The 12235-nt window shown below is 40.8% G+C and overlaps 1 protein-coding gene across 2 annotated transcripts; it reads left to right on the plus strand.

Moving 5' to 3' along the window:
* The first annotated feature begins 1357 nt into the window (after positions 1 to 1357).
* Positions 1358 to 12032, plus strand: LOC146583827 (ankyrin repeat and death domain-containing protein 1A-like). Of its 2 annotated transcripts, none has more exons than XM_085278148.1 (8): positions 1358 to 1631; positions 1716 to 1814; positions 2283 to 2381; positions 2481 to 2579; positions 4944 to 5039; positions 8241 to 8433; positions 10038 to 10169; positions 10819 to 12032. In XM_085278148.1, the coding sequence occupies exons 2-8, from the start codon at positions 1722 to 1724 to the stop codon at positions 11079 to 11081; spliced, it is 975 nt and encodes a 324-aa protein (XP_085134274.1). In that variant the 5' UTR covers positions 1358 to 1631; positions 1716 to 1721; the 3' UTR covers positions 11082 to 12032. The 2 variants fall into 2 exon arrangements, with proteins under 2 accessions (XP_085134274.1, XP_085134284.1); XM_085278158.1 differs by having other exon boundaries at positions 1366 to 1631; positions 10364 to 10960.
* The last annotated feature ends 203 nt before the right edge of the window (positions 12033 to 12235 follow it).

Below are 12235 nucleotides of genomic sequence, written 5' to 3' on the forward strand. Positions count from 1 at the left end.
CGGTCGTTGTGTCCTTGGGCAAGACACTTCACCCGTTGCCTACTGGTGATGGTCAGAGGGCCCGGTGGCGCCAGTGTCCGGCAGCCTCGCCTCTGTCAGTGCGCCCCAGGGTGGCTGTGGCTACACCGTAGCTGCCATCACCAGTGTGTGAATGTGTGTGTGACAGGATATGTAAAGCGCTTTGGGGTCCTTAGGGACTAGTAAAGCGTAAAGAGCCCATACATCTCTATGACAACCGTGTGCCCACCCCTGAAGCCACCCATTCTGCCATCCCAAACCAATCCCACCATCAAGAACAGCGTCCCACAGGGAGCAAGGCTTTGCAAGCCATAGACCCAGATGAACGGATGCCCCCCAGATCCAGCACCTCTGGACAGGGTGCAGGAAACAGGGTTGTTATAAAGGGTTTAACAGAAGTGTTGCATTAATTGTTTAGGAATTATAGAAATTTTTATACTCTTTTAAACCTTTGAGGCTCAAAAGCATTTGGATACATGGCTGCCAAGCAGTTTTGTGGCCATTTAAGACTTTTCCCATAATTATTCTATCAGTAATTAAGCAGAGATATAGAGATAAGTGTTGAACTTACATTTAGTAGATGTCCAGTGAAACCCTTTGTATGAGGTCCAAAGAGATGCTGACACAAGCGAAGGCTAAGATTGAACAAATTACAGAAATTGTAATTGCCAAAACACTTGTGTACCTAACTGTGTGTTGTGTTGCAGACCAGAGCAGCCTTATGATGTCCAGAACCTTAAAGAAGGGTGAATCCTATCAATCAGTGGGTCCTGCCACTGAAGCATTTTTCTTGTTTTCTTTTTAGCCATCCACTCACCCATTCAGGGTCATTGATGGGCTGGAGCCTATCTCACCTCCATGGGGAGAGATGCAGGGTATACCTTGAACAGTCTGCCAATCTGTTACAGTGCTAACACAGAGAGGCAGACAACCATTTACACTTGGCATTGGGTAGCTGTTTACTGGAACACTTAATATGAGTTTTAAGGAGATGTTGATGAAGCAACAGAAGCCATCATTAAATGAAAAACTAAATAAACATATCAGAGAGAGATTAAAAAGTTTTATGAGGAGCCAAAATAACATTTGGGACATTTTCAACCAGAAGGAATATACTAGCCAGCTCAGACAGTTTACAACAAGGTGTACACCACTGGTTACGCTCAAGAACAGGAAGACCAGATTTGAATTTGCCAAAAAATAAAAGAACTTTCACAGCATGGGGAAAACTATTAGTAATGTTAGTTTATGTGGTTTCCTCAGTAAACTGGGTGAGGTAGCTGACTCCTAATCACAGCGATTTCTCTAGTTTCAAGTAGCCTGGCCCTTTGACCCAGGACCTGTTGGCCTTGCAAGACCCTTCTAAGCAAAAATGATTCCTACTCACCAAACTCTTGGGATCACTCAAGCATTTTGAACCTGAAAAAACACATTTCTTCATGCTTGTGAATAATAAGCTTTAAACTGTAAAAACCTTTGACCTTGATTGTACCTGTTGTATTGTGTTGTTGTAGGATGATCTCACACCATTGCACACGGCAGCTGACGGAGGTCACTATGAATGCGTTAGACTTCTGCTGGATTCTGGCTGTAATGTCAATGCACAAACTAATGTATGCTTGTTTACTTAAATATGCAATTCAAGAGTGGGTTGGCAGTGTTATTTTCATGAATTAATATTTATCTTCTGTCTGTAGAGAAAAATGAATGCTCTCCATTATGTGGCACAGCATGGTCATGACAGAGAGGCCAGCTTGCTGCTGAAGGCAGGAATCAATGTAGATGCTATAAACAATGTAAGCACTGTTAGCTATCTCCGGAAAAAAATTATTATGATAATTCTTTTAAAGTACCCATATGCAAAAGAAATAGAAGAAATTTATAAAAGACTTGCATAAGATTTGGCTTACTTCATATAAGGCTTATATGATTTACTCATGAAAGTGGCCACTTTCTCATTACTTTCATATATTGTTTTAGTAAGTATCCAAAACAAGTTTCATTTATATAATTTATCAAAGGATCTTATATCTGTTTTCACTCTTGTATGCTTTTCACACAAGTTTCACATAACACAAAGCTTTATAAGATTTATATATATCTTTTCCATATGGGTATTCTTACACAGTGGTATGTTAGCATGTTAGCATTTTGGTGCATAAAATGAAGAAGAAATCTAAAATTAGGCAGTAAACACTTGTAAACGTTTTAAAAGTTAATATCATAGAGAGCAGCTTTTTAATACCTGTTTCTCTTTGAAACAGCAACACTGCACACCACTCCACCTGGCTGTTTTCAACAATCACACAAAAGTTGTACGATTGCTTATCGATGCTGGCAGCAACCTGAATGCCACTGACATTGTAAGTACAAAGTTCCACAGCCACATGAACACAATGCATAATAAAATGTCCTATAATACAGTAATTTTACTTAATGGTTGTCTGTCATGTGGGCGACAGAGGCAGCAGACCGCACTACACATTGCCTCAGAACATGGCTGGCATGACCTGGCTGAGATGATGCTGATTTCTAGAGTTAGTCTCAGTCTAACTGATAAGGTACCACACACAGCTTCACACAGAATATTATGTACACTGCTCAAAACAATAAATGGAGTACTAAAGTCACACATCAGACCTTAAAAAATATTCATGTTACTTTGACGTACGTTTTGAAATTCATTGAAAACAAGAAGGGGTCAGGGGTCACAAAGGTCAGTGAAAACCATAATCATCAGCCTTTTGAAGGCTGGATGAGATGGTGGATGGTGGTGGGGGGATCTCCTCCCAGATTTGGATGAGGGATTCAGGTGTGTGAAACATGAGGGCCAGGCAGTGACATCAGTGTCTTCATCATTATATAATTGCCAGGTCACTGGGTATTGCCCTGCAACACAAACCCAGGACCGAGTGCATTAAGACAAGCTCTGAGGATTTCATCCCAGCAGTACAGGGTACTGTTGGCTAGCATGGTTAATGATAAAGGAGCTTTACACAACATAATTTACCAATTCAAACCTGCATACACACAATTCTATCTAGCATTCACACTGCGATGAACTTTCAGCTCTGGCCTGTCTCCTACTATCTGCTCCTCACTCTTCAGACTGTGCTGGGAAACACAGGCTACGTCCACACTAAAATTTGAAAATGGCGTTTTTGTCTGAAAACGCTCCGCGTCCACACTATCGTTTTCAGTCGTTTTCACAGAGTTGTGCGTCCACATTGAAACAGCCGAAAACGCTTCCGTTCCAGTCCTGCGCATGCGTGAAACGCAAGAAGATTCGGCCTGCCTCATTTCTGCCATTTATTTACTTTTCCGGCTCTTTGAAACGTCGCGGCAAATGTTGAGGAAAAGCACCGAGTTTTTTAAATGGACTAACAATGAGGTGGAGTTGTTGCTGCGAGTAACACAAAAGTACAAAGTTGCAAAAGCGAGTGAGAGTTAAAGAATTTGAAGAAAAGCTCTGGAGCACGTACAGACTGATATTAATCTTTAATAGCGCTGTCAAAACTGAGAGCAAACAAAACAAACGCTGTATAATGCCCTCCGCTATCTTAGTTTGATTGGTCACATGACTGCATCACATCACTAAAATGTGTCATCGTTTTTGAAAAGGCTCGGGATTCGCTGTCCACACTGCAACACGAAAACGGCTTTGGATAGCGTTTTCAAAACGCTGCGTTTTCCTTCACCGAAAACGGCGTCTCAGTGTGGACATGGCCACAGTGTAACCTGGATGTGCTGCAGGTACTCTCTCATCAAACCAGTACTGACGAGGATATCAAAAAGCAATTCTAGGAGAGAATAATGGTCTGTCCCATCACCTGCAGAATCATTTACTTTATGGAGATTGTCTTGGAACTGTAAGAGCAGTTTGGCGAGGAAGAACAGCTAGCAGGTCCAGCGAGCATGTGGTGTGGAGGTTAGCTGGATAACTCAAAGTCAGTCAGTTAAATCGAACAACACATTTATTTGATGTTAGCAACATAAGACCATACAAGCCAAGTCTCCACGGCTCTACTCTGTCCGTACGTACATGTGCGGAGATGGGTAGTCACCGGCGCCAGCCCGTTACAAAGGTATGGTTTCTCTCAGAACAGACACACAAGCATGTAATGGCTGCCACACTATACTCACACACCCACTACGAGACTCCCCCAACTACTACAGTTGTTAAAAGTCCGCTTGTTCATTGTAACTGTTTATACTACGTTACCCATGATGCACCTCGGTATCTGTACTTCCGGTTGGGAACGTGTTCAGCGCAGTTCTGCACAGATGAGAGGTGTGTCGGAGGATAACGTATTTACTTGCATTCCTGTATGACCACACACACCCATATACACACTCACACCCCCTTTACCTGCATGTGAATACTGTAATGCCTCCCTACCAACGCTGTACATCCTGTTGATGTCATCTGCCACCTCCTTAGTAAAGTAGGGCAACCCCCTCTAGTGGTGCTATAACACAGTAAGGTTTGTCTTGGAACGTCTTCAGTACACCTGTTTGATTTGCACCAAAAAAAGGTGAAATTAATTGATTCACTTACACTTCCGAAGACGACAGCTTGATATCCGTAAAGTTTAACTTGTGGTTGATGATCAAGTGTTCCTTTACTTTTTTGAGCTGTGTATTTCACATTGTACACTAACAAATAAAAACAGTTTTCAGTTGGTGCATTGATCCTTCTATATCATATTAATTAAGATCTTTGTTACGCTAGTCTTAAGTAGAATATTTATCTTTTTTCACACCATTTGAAACCTTGATGCGTAGTTCACTTTTTCTTTGTCCGGACAAAGTTAATCTTGTAGCACAGCATCATGATAACTGTTTTAGTATAGATTCAGATCTATGACACTCATAGCTGTGTCTTCTAACAAAGCAATGCTTTTCTGGCCATCTAATGTACACAGCAGGGAAAAACATGTCTGGAAGTGGCAGCAAGAGGAAACCATGTCGTCCTGGTGGACATGATAATTAAAGCTGACCGTTTTTCTAAATGGGAGAAGGTAAGTGTTGCTAACGCTATATTAATACTAAATACACTCTCCTTATATGAAATCTGTGCTCATATTCGATAAATACATTTTCACTCTTTTCCAGCGTATCAGCACCCATGTCCTGTTGAGTTTTTCACATTATATACATATTAATTGTTTTGGATTTTGTAATAAAAAAAAAATCCTGGCATACAGGCATAGTTATAAAGAACGAGAACAACTCAGAGCATACACTATGACTAGGTCTCCAAGATGCTTAAAACATAAGAAATCAGGAAGGGGCATGTAAAGGAATTTCTTTTACTTATGTATTAATCACATTATTTTATTGTATGATGCCTTGGTGCAACTGGATTTTAACATGTCTCACACTCATACAGTAAGACAAATGGTGGGGGTGTAGTAAGGAAGTTGGGGGAAGCAGACAACTCCACAGGAAGAGTCTTTTGTGTCTTTGAGGACTCTGGGAGGCAGCAAGGGAGTGTGAAACAGCTGTGTACTGCCTTTTGTTCCTGGAGAAGGTATTTAACTGAGAGCCATGCTGGGCTCAGACTCTGCTGACCGTCTGTCCCGCGGTCATGCAGGGACTTCATCAAGCTTGGTTGTCTGTTCTTTGTGTGTTTGATTAAAGAATGTTAGCTACCGCTCACCGCTTGTCTGCAGGCTTTATTTAAATGGAAAACTTCCACAACAGGCAAAAAAAAGCTTTTTGCTAAAAAAAAGATTCAGAGCAGAAGTTTTTTGCACTGCATTTTAAAATGAAAACATATTGCATTTATTTACAATTAAAGACACAGAGCAGAAAGTGTGTTACTGTTTTACATCCACAGACACACAAGAAAAGAAGCAGGCAACATGAGGTCAAGTTATGGCAATTTTATTTGTGTGTTTCAGTTTTTAAAAAACAAGCAAACGTCCCAAGAAGAAGGATGGGGTGAAAGAAAGGTGGAGATTTTAACATTAGGAGGAAGAAACTATTGATGCTGCTGAGTCAGTTCTTTCTCAGCAGTCTGCTCCAGAATCCCCTCCTGTCCTCAGCTTGCTTTTCTTTTTCTTTTGCCTTCAGTTCGTTTAAGGTCTTGTTGAGCTGCTCCTCGGCATCTTTAAATTTTTCTTTCAGCTGCTGTTTGGCCAGTTTCCCTTTGTGTTTGAGGAGCTCTTTAGCTTCCTTTTTGTGCTTTCGCATTTCTTTCAGTGCGTCTTTGCAGTCTTTCTTGGTCACCGTCATTTCTTTCTTGAATACCTTCACCTCAATTTTCTCTTCTGCAAGTTCTTCTTGTACTTTCATCAGTTCCTTCTTCATGTTTTCATTGTGACTCTTTGTATCTTCCATTTCTTTCTTTGCTTCCTGTATTTTCATTTTCTCTTCCTCCAACACTTTTTGAGCTTCCAACAATTCTTTCTTCAAATTTTCAATCTCATTTTCTGCCTCATCTTTACGTCTTTTCTCCTCTTCAAGTTGTTGCTTTACATGCAGTAATTCCTTCCTTAGTGTTTCAGCTTCAGCTGTTACATTTGCAGCTTCTTGAGTTGCCAACTGCATTTTCTTTTTTCCCTCTTCAAAAGCTTCCTGCACCTCCTGTAATTCCTGCATCACATTTCCTGCCTCCTTCTTTGCAGTTTGATATTTATTGTTGGCTTCTTGTGCTGTGCTTTTCTCTTCCTCCAATGCTTTTTGAGCTTCCAACAGTTCTTTCTTCATCTTTTCATTCTCCTTTTCTGCCTGTTGTTTTCCCATTTTCTCTCCTTTAAGTTTGAGACCCACATGCAGTAATTCCTGCAATACTACATCAGTTTCAAACTTTGAATCTTTAGCTTCTCCTCTTGATTTTTCTGCCTCTTCTTTTAATTTGATATTTTCAGCCTGTATCATTTGAAGTTCTTCTTGCAGGTTAATCAGCTGTACTGAATTGTGAGGTGAAGCACTCGCCGATCCTCTTCTCATTCTCCCCTGATTCATTTTGGCCTTTTAAACAAAGGAGCCAACGTTTTGTAGAGGAGTGAAGTGAAGTTTTCGATGTTTCTTCGTCAACTGTCGTTTGTCCTGCACAGAGATGCTGCTGTAGATGTGTCTCTAGCTGTGTCTGGATACAATGAAACATGCTGGAACTAAGTGCTTGTGTTGCACAGTTCTACTGAACATTCCATTTCATGCATGCTCCGCCCACATGGTCAGGAATGTCAGGTGCTGCATCGCCAAAGGCTGCTCCCGTTGCCTAGCAATAACAGCTGTTTACTTTTGGGGTCTGGTTCATTATTTAATAAAGAAAACATGTCCAAGTATTGGGTGCTGAGGCTCAGCGCATATTCTAGCCTGCTGTGTGGGTGGGCAGCTAGAAATCACTGGTGGGCAACATGAGTGAGGAGAAAACTGGAGCAGCCAAGCAGGGAGCTGCAGGTTGCTGGTTTGAGTCTCTGTTCAGATGCTGGTGTCTCCTCTCTCTGAGATGTCTGCAAACAGTCCCAGATAAAACAATAAGGATAATAAACAAACACGTGACTAAAATAACAGTTATGACTCTGATGTGTTTCATGTGTAGCAGGATGGCCTCTATACAGCAGTCGCTGCAAGCATCCACATCGCCACACTCACTTTTCTTTAAGCAGGCGTGCTGGGCTCCTCCTAAGGAAAGTTTGAAACTTCATTTCCTTCATGCTGGTGAACTTTTTACCAAATATTTCCATCAAAGCTTCTCCATCACTGACAGGGATTGTTTGGATCTTCACACTCATCTCCACCAACCCTAAAAAATGAGTCTCACTTTGCTCATATAATGCCAGGAGTGTCTCCATATTCCACAAAAGTCTGTGCAAACATGTAACAGTATCCCATATTCATATGAATATTATTGATATTATAACAAAAGCTGTCACCAACACAATTGTCCCAAGTGCTTTTTTTATTAGTTATTGCAAATGCTTGATTGCAGTTCTTGCTAGATGACAAGACCACGTATTAGGTTTAGAAGGAAATGACTTTTGGAGGTAGCAAGGGAGTCTGAAGCTTAAGGTGTAAAACAGCTGTGTACTGCCTTTTGTTCCTGGAGAAGGTATTTAACAAACCAGCTAAGTATCTTGTAAATTCTTTGTGCTAGTTTTAAAAGCAAGAGGTACTGAGAGTTTGTTTTCTTTGTACATCATATGCATAAAACGTGATAACATCCTTTTAACTTCGAACGACTCACAAAACTTTCTCCCTGTTGAATTCAGGATCACGGGGGATGTGAGCAGGTAAGAAGACCTCTGAGCTTCAAACAGGACCATCAGCCAGAGACACAGCACTTCCGTTCTGTCTTATGGACCCTCGCCACAAAGCATCTGTGTTATTGGGAGTGGAAGATTCTCGCTCAGCATTGGGACTTTAGTGAAGCACATATACAAGCTATAGAACAACAGTGGACAGGTGAGCAGTGCTGAGTTCCTAAAAAAATTATTGACAGTTTTATTGCTATTTTTATTACCTTTTTTGTACTTGTTGGGTTTTTTCATATATATATATATATAAATCTTTACACAGGAAATCATACAAGTTTGTAATGTCCAGAACCATAGAAGCACTGTTTCATGGGTCCAGTGATTTTATTGAAAATAAATTCTCAAATTTGGCACTGACTGATTCACTCTACAGCATTCTGAGTACCTGAGGTGATTAACTCTGGTCTAGGTCAATTTTAACCCAGATCAAGAATTCTTTCTACAATTCTACTACAACAAATGAACTACAGATCTATTTAGAATATATGGATAGTCTGACATGAGTAAATGGATGCTTAATCCTTAATATTTCAGAGAGCAGATGGTGTTGTTTTTCTTTTGGTTTTTTTACAACATCACTTTTTTGTAGAAAAACGTCTATTATCATACAATATCTTGTCTTATAATGATGACCTGAAGCACAACTACAACTGCCTATACCTGATACCTGAATCTTGGTTAACCAGAGAGATAAAAGCCAGGAGAATAAACCAGATGTTCTCCACTGAACTACCCAAAGTATAGTCTGAATGGCAGCAGAACAAAATGAGAACAGCCCCGCCAACGCTGGAGACAGAGCAATACTGAAGAGTATATGTAAGAAGGATGCAACACATAACAGAAATGCTCAGTGCCTAGTGGATCTAAGAGCAGACTGCAACAACCTCCCTGAAAGGATCCAGTAACCATCACAGTGGCAGACATGTCAAGCAGAGGGATTGGACAGCACCATTCCCTGCCATGTTTAACACCTACTGGATAGGGAAGCTAACAAGCTAACTCCATTAGCATCCTGCAGCACAAATGAACCAGGTGCTAATGGTTGAGACCCACCCGGAATGTCTAACCGAAGGCTGTCCTGATCCCCAAGGATCCCAAGAAGGGGCCGGTCCCATCCAACTACTGGCCAATAACTTGGCTAAACTGCCCACCAGATTGCCCTCCTCCTGAATGGTAGATACTGTACCTCCGTCCATCCAAACCCACACTTGTCCTTGTTGGACATAGTTGGATATAATTGCTAATCTTTCTCTTTGGGTAGATTGGTCCTCCAACCAAGAGCAGTCTCTCCAAGATGACAGCAGTTTGCAACATGGATTGTAATAAGTTTTTCAGCTTTTGTACACTGTTGCAAGAGTTACATTCTGGGCACAGCTTTTTTCTTTAATTCCAAATGCCAGATCTTTGACACCTTGCTTTTAAACTCTATTTGACTTTTAACCTGTTGAACCTTTTTTTTAATTTAAAGTTGAACTTTAAATAAAATATTAAATTATATAAAATAAAATATTGTTTCATTTTGTTGGAGCACTTAAAATGTAAGATATCAGGATGTCATTCAGCTTTGCTTACTGGCCAAGTACCTCGCTTGCTTAACGCTGGTCTGTGGTTACAATACAGACCCAGTGGACTATATGAACTAGTTAGTTACTGTGATTCTATAAATGTTCTGATGGTATAAGAACTGTCTACAGTGACTGTGTTTAACTAAAAGTTCAGATGGATAATTCTTGATATAAATCTAAATTGAAGGTAAGAAAAGCTTCAAAGATCATGGTCACCGGATGCTGTTAATCTGGCTTCATGGAGTGCTCGTAGCTGGAGAAAACCCTACCAAAGGCCTCTATGAGGGGTTGGTGGAAATCTCCCGGACAGATTTGGCAGGTGAGCTAATCAGGGAGGTCACTTCCTTTCACTGGTCAGACTATTTGTCAGTTTTAACAGTCATACAATATTAGTTAACAATATTTCTCCACAGAAAGACCAATAATGCCGTAAGACTGTTTTTCTGTTTGTTCACTGGAATGTGTCTACTTTTTTTTCTTTTCTCTGTTTTCCTCTTCTGGTTTGTTATCCAGAGTTCATCCGACAGAAGGCAAACTCCCAGACCAGCTCTCCTAAAATGTGCTGCGTAATGTGACGGCAACAAGTTTATGCTTATCATCGAGCTATTGTGTTAGCTTTGTTAAAACTTTCTTTATTTAAAGAAATAAAAATGTTATTTTCTATAAATAAAATTACATGATTTGAATTGTGAGTCACATAATGGTTTACATTTTTTAATGAAAGATAGGTGTGTAGCAGCCAGGGGAAAGTTGCTCTCTATTTATTTCTTTTTTTTTTTGCCGTGCAATTTTGTCAGGTTTTCTCTACTGCAGCACTTGAACTGTGTTTACCTAGAAGGGCTGTAACAACAGCCTTGCACTGCTGCAGATTTCCATGTGCTGCATCCCATGCCAGTTATCCACACACAAAGAAAGGACAAGACAAGCTGCCCCTAACCTACCCAAAATGCCCCACGCCTGCTGCTTAGGTGTGGGATTTTGCTTCCCCCAAAGGTCCTTGAGGTTCCTGAGATTCCCTAAAGCGCAGATCGTACCTCCCAACATGGGCCAGCTCGCTCCACATGATAGTGCATCCGAGGAGGCGTGGACCCCCCTGCGGAGGCGTGGACCCCCCCTGCGCATGGAGAGACCAAACCATGAAACTGGCGACTCCGGGCACTGGTGCTCCATACTCCTTGCAGGCCCCCTGCATCCCAGACCCCAAACCCCAAGACCCTCACACCAACACTAGTTCACTGGATCTAAGACAGAGCCCAGCTCCTAACAAAAAGCGCCCCTCACAATGATGCTTTACAACACTGCATCTGATGTTTTGTGTTGCACTTGATGTTGTAAGGCTTGGATGCAGCTGCTTGGCCATATAAACCCATTCCATGAAGCCCTCTATGCACTGTTGTCGAGCTAATCTGTAGGCCACATGAAGTTAATATTTGCCTCTCTGCCCTTTGTCCTCCCCTCAAACCGGCTGTCACTCCCTAAGCCGTGGTCTGCTGGAGGTTTCTTCCTGTTAAAATGGAGTTCTTCCTCCACACTGACTCCAGGTGCTTGTTAACAGGGGCTCATCTTACTGTTGGGGTTTATTGTAGGGTCTTTATCTTAAACATAAAGCACCATGAGGCGACTGTTGTTTGGATTTGGTACTGTATAAACAAAATTAAAGTGACAGTCCAAAATAAAGTCATTTTAATGAAATTCTTATTTACTCATTGTGAATAAAGTACAGCAGTACATAACACATTTGATTGATGATTGGTGGTTGATTTATTTAAACTAATATAATCATCCTGCTGCAACCAGGTTTCTGTAAGTCAGAGTAAATCAATTTGTTGATCAATTATTAATTCTTGTACTAACAGAGAGAGCAAACCCCAAGTTAGCAGTTCAGTCAACAGTAAAGCAACATGGAGCGAAGGCGGTGTGCATTTCACTTACTCTTTTGACTGGCCTTACTCTTACTTTGAGGAGAGTAATACTGGGAAAATAATATTGTTTTTCTCACTGAAAGCCATTTCCACTCTGTTTGACTGTTACTTAAGTAGATTAACCTTTGGTTTTATATCTTTTTGTCAGGAAAATACTAGTACAAGACTGAGTTCATATCTTTACTTGTTAAATGTGTATTTTTGACCTGTAGACTTGTAGGATTTGTGGAATAAAGAAACAAACTTACTAGAAATGAAAATGAATGTTTATTTTTGTTCATTTTTTAGTATTTCATACAGCTGACTAGCAATTACACAAGCGTGATTGGGATTAAGTCAACGGACAGGTGAAAAGTATAGACAATGATACATTTTCATTTCTCATTTTAAACAAAGCTATTTCAGGCAAATTTGAAAAGCATAAAATTCAAGCTGCATCAATCTCTCCCATCTCTTGGTTGTC

Source organism: Mchenga conophoros, linkage group LG1 (assembly GCF_057382185.1).
Source record: "Mchenga conophoros isolate Kocher_MC1m ecotype Shallow Benthic linkage group LG1, M_conophoros_male_GT1.1, whole genome shotgun sequence".
NCBI lineage: Eukaryota > Metazoa > Chordata > Actinopteri > Cichliformes > Cichlidae > Mchenga > Mchenga conophoros.

What these genes read in the sequence shown, in the direction of transcription:
- LOC146583827 (XM_085278148.1), top strand. Translation starts at nt 1,722, where the DNA reads ATGAATGCTCTCCATTATGTGGCACAGCATGGTCATGACAGAGAGGCC. An exon ending in ATGTAGATGCTATAAACAAT is followed by an intron (nt 1,815 to 2,282) that starts GTAAGCACTGTT and finishes TCTTTGAAACAG; the next exon opens with CAACACTGCACACCACTCCA. An exon ending in GTCTCAGTCTAACTGATAAG is followed by an intron (nt 2,580 to 4,943) that starts GTACCACACACA and finishes TAATGTACACAG; the next exon opens with CAGGGAAAAACATGTCTGGA.